The sequence below is a fragment of the Strix aluco genome, chromosome Z (genome assembly GCF_031877795.1).
Source record: "Strix aluco isolate bStrAlu1 chromosome Z, bStrAlu1.hap1, whole genome shotgun sequence".
Classification (NCBI taxonomy): Eukaryota; Metazoa; Chordata; class Aves; order Strigiformes; family Strigidae; genus Strix; species Strix aluco.
Genome location: NC_133971.1, coordinates 69989135 through 70001299, shown reverse-complemented (window position 1 = coordinate 70001299; position 12165 = coordinate 69989135). Strand labels below are relative to the sequence as shown.

Below are 12165 nucleotides of genomic sequence, written 5' to 3'. Positions count from 1 at the left end.
ATTAAAGTTCTGTTTAATTTTGACAAAATGATCTAAATAAAAAAGAGGAAACTTGTTAAGAAGAAATTAAAAGTAGTAGATGATGGGCTGAAGTGCTCACAGGTAACTGGGCAATTTTCAGAGACTCTATGAGAAGCTCAGAGTGAAGAAGACATTGTATTAATAGTTGAAATCATATACTAATGAGGCAAGTTAAATATAAAACACTGTAAGTCCAAAAACTATTTTTGAGGAACAGTGGTATGAAAATATAAAAGCTAATAATTTAGTTTTCAAACACATCAGGAGCGGGAATTGTACTGCTCTATGGGCATTGCTTTAGCCTACTTGACTTATTCTTTATATACACATTTATGGAAAAGCTTAGAGAGCATCCTGTTCGAAAGTTTCTCTTGTGTGAAGTACTTTTGAGGATTCATTGCAACAGCAAGTATCAGTAGGAGAGGTCTCAGAAAGACTAACAAAATGAGCAATAGCGTATTACGACCAACAAAATTCACTAAAATCCTGAAGGAGGGGAGTCATGCTTCACAGAGGGCTTTGGAATTGGTGATCTTGTAGGTAAAGAAAACCTGGATATTGTCTGTTTGGATTTCCAAAAGGCATGTATAAAACTTCTTGAAAGACTCTCATGGGGTTTTTTTCAAGTTGACTTGTTGTGGTGGTTTAGCCCCCGCCGGGGTCTGAGACCACGCGGCCGCTGCCCCTCCCCCACAAAGGGAGTGAAATACAAAGCCCCGAGACTGAGATAAGGAGAGGTTTAATAGAACAGTGCAACAGCAACACAACAAACAATAACAATAACAGTAATAGTGATAGCAATGAACAGAGCAAAATAGCTACCAAATACAGCAGTTTGAAGCACGATGTACAAAACCACGAGTGCACCGCGCTCCGCGCCAGGAAAATGTGACCTGCCAGGATGTGACGTCCGCATGGTATCTGAATAACCCGGCTAGAGCTCCCCCCCACTGCTGGGGAAACTTAACCCTATCCTGGTTAAACCAGGACACTTGTGTTTTTCAAGTTGATTAAAAAGCAGTAAACAGAGTAATTGTAAATCTGGGGTTTTTTTCTTTTTGTCTACACTTGGATTGCACTCCTTGTTACTGATGCTTGAGCACAGTTAGGAAATTTTCAGTAAATTGTGAAGAAAATGCATTTTTTTCTGCTGTTGAAAATTCAGAAACCATGAGTGCATGTGGATATGTGGCATTTGAACTATACAAACGTGCTGTCAGAGCTAAATCATGTCATCCATGTTTTTCGTGAAATGAATTTATGTGAAAATGCTTTAGCATGTTTGTCATGTATTCTTACTGAAGGATCTGTTTGATTTTAAAATTGCTGAATTTTTTTAGTGATGTTTGGTTGTCTGACCTTGTTATATGTGATTGAAGAAACTGATGTAAGTAAAATTGAAATCTAACATAATAGAAACCCAAATAAGTTACATATGTATCCTAAAGTATGCTTTTGTAAATACCATGCGTAATTTAAGGAGAATGTTAACTGTGCTTAGCTAAAGTTAAACTAGAATTTGACTGTATAGTTACTGGCCTACATAATTAAAGAGTTGTGCTGTTTAGGAAAATGCCTGTTCAGTGCTAGAACTAGAAGTTACTAGAACTGAAGAACTACCAGCTGCTTAGAGACAGTTACAAAAACTATTACAGGTCTGGTATCCATAAAACCATGGTTTTGACATTCTTCCACTTAAAGTCAAATAGACCAATTATATAAGTATTGAAAGCTTGCAGTCATTGGAATGCAGCTAATCCTGCCTGACTTCAAAAGGGTTTTAATTCTGCCTGACAAACTATTTACTTGTCTTTCCTTTTCATTTGGAAGATTTTTAAGTCACTTCTCTTCAGTCTACTTAGCAAGAATGCATGATTAAAATATTCAGAGATCGGTAGGAATAATCTTGTGGCTTTAGTCCTTACCAAGTTAAGCATACAGTGCAAAGGACTATGAAAAAAAATAGTAAGAATTTAGTATGTGGAAAGATGAGCAGTCAAAATATAGAGGAGTGTCAGTAGCGTGTATAGTAGGTTTCTGATATTAGACAACAATGAAGTAAAAGATGTGAATTTTTTTTTTAATTCAGTAAAACCAAGCAGGTTCTATTGTACCATAATCTATTATACCAACATCTGCCAGGGAAATTAAAACAAAATATCCTCCCTTAGGAATTTCTGCCTGCTCCAACTAAAGCTGTGTATATAATGTGGATGCCAGGAAATTCTGACATGTTGTTGGAGCAAACACTTCTGAAATCTCTTGTGTTGTTCTGTTTTAGCAACTTCACTGTGTGGTGGTTGGAAGTGAAAATGCCAAGCGGTATTTCGAGGCAGTGCAAGGATCAAAGGAACATCAAGGAGAGCTTTTTGGAATCCATAACCTTTTTAAACTTAGGACTCAGGGGTCCTGTCTTACCAAAGATATCCTGGAGGTGTGAAGTCCTACCCTTTTACTTTTGGATATTAGTTTTACATTTTTCCTTTCCTCATGAGATACTTTGTCATAATTTTGAATGGAAACACTTCATAAAACAGAATGGTGAAACTTAAACAGTACCTGTCTATGCAGTGCTTTAAATGAAATAGGCTTGCTAATTTCTTACTCTGCTGTAGACCAGATAAATTTCCTTAACTCAAACAAAAAACTGGAAGAAGTTTGGGTTATAATTTTCAAAAGTTTACTAATGATTTCTTTTCCTAATAAAAATGCCGTAACTTATTTTTGTGATACTTTCACATATTATCAACTTTGTGCACAGGTACCTTTTATTCACCAGTAGCTCAGAGTAGTGACCTTTCAAGCCAGAAGTCTCATCACAAAAATATTTTTTGTGATTATAGTAACCTTTTTATAGTACATTTTGAGATGTCAGAAACTGTTCAATAAAATATACTTTATAATGCTGTATTTAAAAATATTACAGTAAATAACTGAGGCTTTTTATTAAGATTAATTTCTTAGTTACTCTAAAAAGACTGTTGGCCCAATTCCATAGCACAGAGTGCAAACTGATTTTAAGTATATGTAGTATTATACCTTTTTCTGTGCAGCATGTTTTCTGTGGCTAACTTGCATCTTAGAATTTATTGCAGCTTTATTCTAGGTTTCTTCCCATCCTTCCCTTTATTTTGTTATTCTGCCTATGCTAGGAGGAGGCTGGGGAATGTGATATAGCAGTATAATGGTAGCATAGCCAAAAGAGTAATGTGGTGTGAGTGCATATACTTTGGGGATATTAAGGTCAAAACTTCTCTAAATTAAATTAAAACATGGCATGTAATATGAACATTGTAGCAAGTATTCTGCTTTGGAAAAAAGTTTAAAATTGTTAAAACGCAGTGTATGTATAAGATACTCCCAGTTTATGCAGTATGTTACTTTTCCTGCAGACTGTGTGTTAGATCAAAGAACAGTAAGTGTATTGCGAAAATGTAAGTCTTAGTCTGGGCTTTGCTGATTGTACATCTGGTGCTTATGCCTCTGTAAAAAGAAAGAAAAACTATTTTTTTCTGGGCTTGCCTTTGTTTACTTGAATACATAACAGTATTTATTACATACATTCTTGATTGTTTTAGAGGGAAGGGCGAGTAGAAGCAGGAGTCATGACAGCAGCTACATGGCTAAAGGAAGAGACTCCTCCGTGCAGCTCAGAGAAGGTGAGGTGTCTTTGTGCACTATGGACCAGAGCATGCCAGTCCCTCTAGTTCCTGATACTACAGTAGCAAATGTGGACAGTATGTTGTTAGACCAATAATACTTTTACCCAAGATTGCACTTGCCATCTTTTATGATCTGTTTACCTCTGGTTTAACATTGTAAAGCATTAGAGAATGTCATGCTGTCTCTATTTCTGTATTTAAAATGGAATATTCTGAACATTGGGTAATACAGTATTCTGTGACCTTTACAACACTTGGATATCCTCAGTCCAAATGAAGGTATTTCTAATATGCTGTTATTACAGAGCAATGCTTTGGTAAACAATACTGCTCTGTAGTGTCTTAAGAGTGACAGCCTTATAGTATGATGTGACAGCTTTCTGATGAAGAAGTCAGTTGAGAATTTTACATCTACTGTTGTTCAGAAGATTTTGGTTAGGGAATTGTGGAAAGGAGTACAGTTGGTTGAGAGGACTGAAAGCTTGCTTCAGGTTTTGTGGACCTCTGTGGAAGACATGGACTACTTCATTGATGTACTCAGACAATGATTCCCACCAAATCAGTGGTCTGTTCAATGCTGGCCCCCTTTTTATTTTTTTAAGATGTATCTAATGGTTTCCTTCTGGATCAAGAATCATTTTTTCCTGAAAAGATTGGGTTTAATGGGAGCATTTTTACGAATGTCTTTGAACACTTGTGTTCAGGTGATTTGGGAAACTAACAATTAAGTCTACAATATGGCCTCTAAGCATGAAAATATCATTAGATTAGATCATACTGAATGGTACTAAAAATTAGTCACTGTCTCATGCTTTTTGGAGATTTCTGTGGGCAAATGTCAGTATTAATTTAAATCAGTATGTCATAACATTGGTCATAACCCTACATTGCTAATACATCACTGTATGGTCATGATCTCACCTTGGACTTGGTGACAACAGGAACTTTTTAAACTTACGTTAAATGCTTTTTGATAAGCAGGGTGATATATCAGGATTAATATATTAGTTTTAAAACTTCTCTTCATGTACAAAAGTTTAGTATTTACCCTTCTGACTTTCCATTTATATATTGTCAAAGTTCTTCTCCTCAGTAGTATACAGTTTTGAAACTATATTCTGGACTTCAGTCTCTTCAGTGTTTTAAGGTTGCCTGGGGTATAACTTCTGTTTGATTACAGTAGGCCTCAACTAATTTTAGAGCAGAATGTCACCTACTCATAGCTCTTTTAAACTGTTAGCCACCATATATAAGGAGGTTGACTACTGCTGTGAGATTATATTTTTTATGAATATCATTACACAGCATTAAGGTTTGAATCGTGAAGTCACTTTTCAAACTACCTTTGAAAGATTAAAAGTTGCAACAAGATTAGTATAAACTAGAAAAATGTGGGTGTGTGTTTTGAAGACATAGATTGTTTTAACAGTGTGCAGCATATATTGGTTCATATATAATATTTTTTGTTGTTTCTGCTAAAATAATGTTATAATTATAACTTAATAATTATAATTACAATTTTAATAACTATAATATTTTTGTTCTGCTAATAATTTATAATATACTTTCGTTGTTGTTCTGCTAAAATTTTATTCTGCCAAAGACTTTCATATAATTTTTCTTTATGATTTGTTTTGTATTTGCTTTCCACTTGTGTTGTAGTACTATTTTTGTATATTTTTTGATTAACACAGTGAAAATCCACTTTTTTTACACTGCGTTGGAGTTAGGTGTGTTTCATAATCTATTTATGTTTTAAATACCTTTGCTGTAAATTATTTTTCTTTTTAGTATGAACAACCAGACTGTAAAGAAGATGGAGATCCCCAAAACATTCAGGCACAAATAAAGAGAGAAGAACTGGACTTTTGTGATGACTTTAGTGATGATGATATTCTGGAAATGTCTGTGAAGAAATGTAACAAAAGGAAGCCTTGCAATGCAAATAATTTAATGGTAACAAAGGGACAGCTTTCCCTAATGCAGTGTGGATTCTCTAAGTTGTTGCAGAGAGAAGTTGAAACTACCAAAGAAGGGGGTAATAATTATAACTCTCATCATTCAAGCTCTGATGATCAGACTGTAAGAACAAATGTAAATAGCAAGCACAGTGATTTTCAGAAATGGCAAAGCCACATACCTGTTTTGGAGCATGGGAAAGCTGCTCAGTCACCAGATGGAACTGATAAGCAAGATGTGTGTGGTACAGACTGGCTTGTTTTATCAGGTTCTGAGGAGGAAGGGGACAGAGAAAGTGAGGATCAAGGCATTTCAAAGCAAAGTGATATAGTCATGGAAACTGAAAGCAGTTCTGAAGAGGGTGATGATGTCATCTTTCCTACCCAAGTTCCAGCATGCCAACAACCAATGCTTACTAAAAAAGTTGAAATGTACAGGTCAACATCTGAAAATTGTGAAGAGTTAGCAAAAGAAAAAGATGGGTTTGTATTTAACGAAGACAGTAGGCAATTTGGATTCCATAGTACTGAGTCAAATTTCAGCAAAGTCATGTCTTTTGAAGACATCAAGAACAGCGCAAGAGATTTGAAAGGAGCAAGCGACATAAGTGATGAGTCTGATGATATTGAAATTTCCTATAATTCTGAATCAAGAAAGTTAAAAACTTTCAGCTTTTTGAAATGGAAAGAAAGACACACTCATACCAATGGACTAGATAACGTTTACAAATCTCTGCTGCAACCAAAGGAGCCCAGTAGAAAAGGAAAGGAAGATGATTCTCAGAATATAAATGAATTTTTATCCTCTGAAGATAAATTGCCAGTTGAGAAGATTCATGCCAGAAAGCAAAGCTGTAAGTGTAAAAGCCAGAGAGGCAGAGTTCAGTTTGGGTCTGAAGTGCTTCATACTACTCAGGATACCTCTGTTGCACAAATGAAGTCTAGCAGTTGTGCTGTGCGTAGAACTTCTGCAGGTGAAACTGAATTTGAACATCACGAGCAAAAAGTGGAATCAATGGACAGATATTTAGGTAACGAGTAATTTAATTTCTTTGATTTATTTCAACTAGTGTAGTAACATATGTTTAATTTATCCTTGTTGGCAGATTTTAAGTTCTTCCTGTTATACATGCTTTTGTTACTAGATACTAGTAAATGCTCTGCTAAATTATTTAGTAATGTCCTTCTGTAACTCTTTATTACCTGTTAGCCTTACTTTGCTGCCTTCCGGGGTGATGGGCTTCTTTGTAGTATTTCGCTAAACACTGCCTGTTGAAAGATGCTAGGATTGAAGATTTATTAAGAATTCACAAATCTAAATATTTGAACGGTAAAACAGTAAAGATCTTGACAGGGCTGTTAAATAAAATCTTAAGTACGTAAAAAAAATTGTGATCTGGGAGTTTGAAATACTGTGTAGAAGATTTGATTCTGTTAGAAACTTAATAGAGACTTTAAATGTTAATATTGCAGCCATAAAATCATAGATGCTTTGAAACTTCTTTGTCTGCTGAAAAAAAACCACACTGGCATGGAAGCAGTATTAAACTGTTTGGATGAATCCAAATAAGTCTAAAGATTGTTGTTAATTTCATAGAGCTGAGAAACTTCGTGCTAAGTGAAATCGTAATTTAAAATAAGTTTTATGTGAAAGTTGTAAAATTTGTTACACTATCCTTCTTCAGTGCAACTGTGTACCCTCAGGGTTTTGGAATAATGAACATCTTTGATTATGTCTTTCTCCTGATATATCAGATGGTGTTCAAGAAGTGGCATATATTCATTCAAATCAGAATGTAGTTGGATCCAGCAAGGCTGAGAATCGCTTGAGCCGATGGGCAGTGCGAGACGTATTTGAGTTGAAGCAGTTTTCCCAGCTCCCTGCTAATGTAGCAGTCTGTAGTGCCAAGGTAAAGAGAAATGTTTGAGAAATGTTGTTTTTACTCTTTATTTTTATCCTCATTTTTCATCTTAAAAAGCTCTAACAAACTTGGTTTTCTGTTAATGGCCACCATGAATGATCAAAGCAACTGAGGATGGAAGGAGGAGGAAGCAACTCAAGTGGAGGTCTAATAAATTACTTTTGTGTTTTGTTTTTTGGGGTGGTTTTCACATTGGCCAGCTCTGAAAGAACTGGGAATTAAGCAACACAGCACCCTCTGTGGGATTTTTCTGTGAGAAAAACGGTAAGATTAAAGATTGAGTGTTTGAAATCACATTCTGTGCCATGTTTTTCTGATTTGAGGCTTGAAAAAACTTCAGCTTGTCCTGGATCCAGTTAACAAAAATCCAGTTGCCACAATACATGCCGGAATCTCTGTAGCATAGAAAGTAAAGCATAAATCAGTTTACATATTTTATTTTTTTTTAGGGGTGGACACATGCAGTTGCTATAATGAGTTAAATTGTCTATGCTTAATGTCTGATATGTAAAACTAGAGTTTACTAGGAATGCTCATTTGCAGCAACTGATACGTTTTACGCTTTTTCTTGGTCATGCATCTTGTTTAATTACATATGGAATATGTACAAATCTGGAATAAATTCAGGTACAGCTTTCAGATTTTTTTTTTTCTTATTACATAGTGATTTTAATCTACTCTGATTATCTGGACACTTTGTTTGTCTTGTAATAAACATTTGCAGTTTCCTAGACTCATTCTTAAGATAAACCACAAGCATAGAATAAGTAACTGGTGAATCTGCAGTTTAGTCTTTACAAACATGTTATCGATCACTACAGAAGTTGTAGCCATAAGACTATGTTGCTGTGGAGTGTTGAACATCTGCAGTGGCTAAAAGAGTTTCTTCCAGTGTTGTTGATGTACTGTATTTAATTAAGCCATTAGCAGGGATGCCAAAGAATTTTTACACTGGGAGGATCAAACCAGGCCAACCAGTAAAAGTGAGGCCTTTTCAGTTCTAACACATTTGCATTAGAATGTCATTTATTAACAGAAAAGTTGGTCAAAAATACTCAAGAATACTGTAGAAAGGTAATGGCAATGGCTGACAACATTATTGAAACTAAATATAAATGAAATAAAACTTTGAAGAGAGTACTTTGAGTAAATGTCTGTTGATCCACCTATGTTCAAAACTAGTCTGTGGGAGTTCATTTGTATTGTTCATGTAACTTCCATCTCATTTTTTAGAGTTTGTGTCACTGCAAGTATTACAAGTGAACTTCTCTTAACTTGTCAGTTTTCTAGGTATATGTTTTTCACTCAAAAGCAACAGTATTATCACTTCTCTTGGATATCTAAATAGGAAGAAAAACATCAATAATTATGGAGAAGGCTGCCTCTCCTTTTGCTTTCTTGTTTTTTCTTTTATGTAGAGGCACTAATCTAGAAATGGTCCCTAGATGGCTGCCTATTCTTAAAGGCGGAGCTTTGAATTTTTTGTGCTCTGCTTAAAAAAAGAGCTGCCAGAGCTTCATAAGACAACTTTGAAATATGGACTACTTAGAATATTACCGCTACTATTTTCTTCATTATTTTATTTTTATTTTAGAAAGTGTTCTGTGAAAAACATGATCATTGTTACTCTTCTGGCCATCAGTCTTTGCGGGTCATTCTTCACTTATTTGCCATCAGTTTAAGTTAGGACATTCACTGTCAGTGCAACTAATGGTGTTATCATAAAGAGAATGCTGATTTCAAGTGAAGTTTAATAAAAAAGTTTTTCAACAGATTAAAGTAGCATACTGTTAAAAATACGGCTGAACAGTTTAAATTTCCATCATTTTAGGTAAATAAAATTATACTATTAAATATTGGAATGTTAATTGTAAACTGATGGATGTTGAAAGAAAAAATTTTTGTCAGCTGGAATTTCTCACTGTCGCTTTCTAGATCATTGGTCTAACAGTGTTTCTCAGAGTATTGTGTAGCTGTTTCAGGTTGCTCTGGGTATCAATGACCACATTCTTAATTAGAAGCATTTTCAACAGTGTATTTATATTGAAGCTTTATTTAATAGCATCATGAAGGCCCCTGAATAATGCCCTGATAATATGTATGTCACTTTTTAAGTACACTTAATCAAATTGTCTTGTTTCTAAGTAGGAGTGATCAGAAAAGGATCTCTTCCTTTCATTTCACAGATAGGTCTCTTTAGGACAAAAGTGAAATATCCTTTGTGCTGTTCAGTGTATCTATGCCAACTCTGTCTTCCTGCTTAGCAATTTTGCTCTGCAATCTGTCTATAATAATTTCTGATTTAAGAAGATTTAAATAAATTTTTCAAGAAATTACTACTATCTCTGGGAAGGGGATGCAAGAATACTTAAAAGCTAAGAAAGTATTCCATTGAAGTGGATGAGTTTAAGTTGGGAAATACAGCTTTTCCTGCATATCTCAGTTGAAGACAGAGTGAAACGTTTTTGCTTCTTGCTTACATATGAATCTAGAATGACAGGCATAATAAGCAATAAGTAATAAGCAAAATCTAATAAATATTAAGAGAAAGTAATCAATTAAGACAATGTTTTGTAAAAACATTGACATTTTGTTGATTTCTTGTACTGACTGGTCACCTAATTGCATTTTTTCTTCACTAAATTCCCACAAACTTTTACATAGATAACTTATGGAAATAAGGTGAATATGAGTAACAGCAAAAATAAGTCACTAGAAAGCAATATTAAAAATGTCTTCTTCCTGGTTTTCTACCTGTAGTAGCTAAAAGGAGTGTAAATTAGGTTTATTAGTCCTTCCTTTATTGCTGAAGCATGGAGACTAATGTAGTCACTTGAGTTGTAGAAACTGCTTAAAACTGGAGCAGACTGCAAAACCTGTGAGGACTCTTCATTCAAAGTGAGAGAGGTTGCATGGGAAGAAGATCCTTGAAAGCCAAGGTAGAAGGGACAGAGGGCAGGGAATTTTGTTACTCAGAAAAGAATATTGAAGGTATGTAACATCTCATTTAAGAACATGAGTAACTAATGAATAAATAAGCTTGGATTTAAATTGGTTATAAAAAGTGTAAGATTTGAACTTTGGGATAAGAAGAGGTGTTTATCTGGTGATAGCTTCTTCCCTTAATTTTACTTCAGAAGGTCTGCATTAGATCTGGACAGTGGACACTATTGTAATTCACAGTCAAATCTCTCTTAACCTTTTAAACTGTAGGTTTCAGTCAAGTGTATTTTTTATCCAGTAATAAGTAGTCAGTCTGTCCTTAATGTTACCTCTGCTAGTATTTATACACCCCAGCTACCTTTTCTTTCAGGAACATATTATTTTAACCTGGTGGTATTCTGTACCTTAAAATGCTTAAGGAACAAAGTCCTGGTTCTTTTTATGAGAAACAGGTCTCGCTACTATTTCTTTTGTTCTTGCTTGCTTTGTGCTCCAGGTTCTGTAACAGTCCTGGTACTTGGCTTCAGGACTGCTGCAGAACCTTTGACTCTTCTTTATCCAGAGATGGTAGGGAATGCTGTCATACTCTCTATTTTTGTTTGTCTTAAAAGGAATTGTGCTAACTGACTAGTTTAGCTAGAATGTTCATGTTTATAGTAATGAATGCTTGTTTAGCATGTGTTTCCATAAATTCTATATGACTATTGAAAATACAGTTAGGTAACAGTAACCAGACTATGAAGTCTGCCTTTAAGAAGTAAAAAAAGGACGTCATGAGAGTTCTCTTACAATTTACCAGCTATGAAAGGTAAGATAAAATCTAAAAGTAGTACAATTAACAGTATAAAGTATGCATTAATTGTACGAGCAAGAGAATAAACTATATTTTGGTTAAATGTCATTAGTCAAAATAAATCCTGTCCAGCATCTGAATTAAAGAAGGATAACTATTTGAAGACAGTTTGTATACGACAATAATAGAAGCACACAAATGTGAAAGGTTTTTTTATTGCATGATCCTGAAGAAAGGAAAATAAATTGTGTTTTGTGGAATCTATTTCCTTTATCACAGAAGCCTATGGAATTGCACAGAAATAGAATAAGATTCTATACCTGTTAGGTAAGAGCAGCATTTTCAATTAAGAGAGATACTGTTGTCTTGTTATAGAGGGGCCTTTCATAAATAGTCATCTACAGCAGTGGAGATCTGCTTATACTTTATTTTGCAAGTATAATCAGGGAGGTGCTTAAAAGACTAATAACTTTTTGTTTAGGTAGACATGGCATTTATATACTTGATACCCCTTAAATATAGAATACTTAGAATTACAATTAAAATATTTTAACTTACTACTAACAGTTCCTGAATTGTACATATTGTCCTGTGTCTGAAGATTGTCCATATTCTTACCATTGACCACAACTGGCAGTGTCAGATCAATGTAGATTTTGAGAAGAAAGGATATAAGAACAGTATGATAATCTTCCCTCAAACAGTTGATGTTTCTGATCGTGCTACTTATGTGGAAGGCACTGAAGTGTCAATAATTAGAGGTGTTTAAGAGCCCCAGTAATCAAAACAAAGCCAGGAATTTTTGTTCCATGCAGAAGTGTTGCAGGAAGCTGTTCTTGAAATTTTGGAGATACAGATTATACTGT

General features: G+C 34.7%; 1 protein-coding gene across 7 annotated transcripts in view; it reads left to right on the top strand.

Moving 5' to 3' along the window:
* ERCC6L2 (ERCC excision repair 6 like 2) overlaps positions 1-12165 on the top strand; it is a 61093-nt gene that overhangs the window by 35510 nt on the left and 13418 nt on the right. For 4 of the 7 annotated variants that reach the window (XM_074812710.1, XM_074812708.1, XM_074812711.1 and 1 more), the window contains 4 exons: positions 2303-2455; positions 3600-3680; positions 5475-6672; positions 7397-7551. In XM_074812710.1, the coding sequence (XP_074668811.1) occupies positions 2303-2455; positions 3600-3680; positions 5475-6672; positions 7397-7551 (1587 nt within the window). Of the gene's footprint in view, positions 1-1361; positions 1379-2302; positions 2462-3599; positions 3681-5474; positions 6673-7396; positions 7552-7763; positions 7835-12165 lie in introns of those variants that run through there. The other 3 variants (XM_074812712.1, XM_074812714.1, XM_074812715.1) reach the window with 3 other exon arrangements.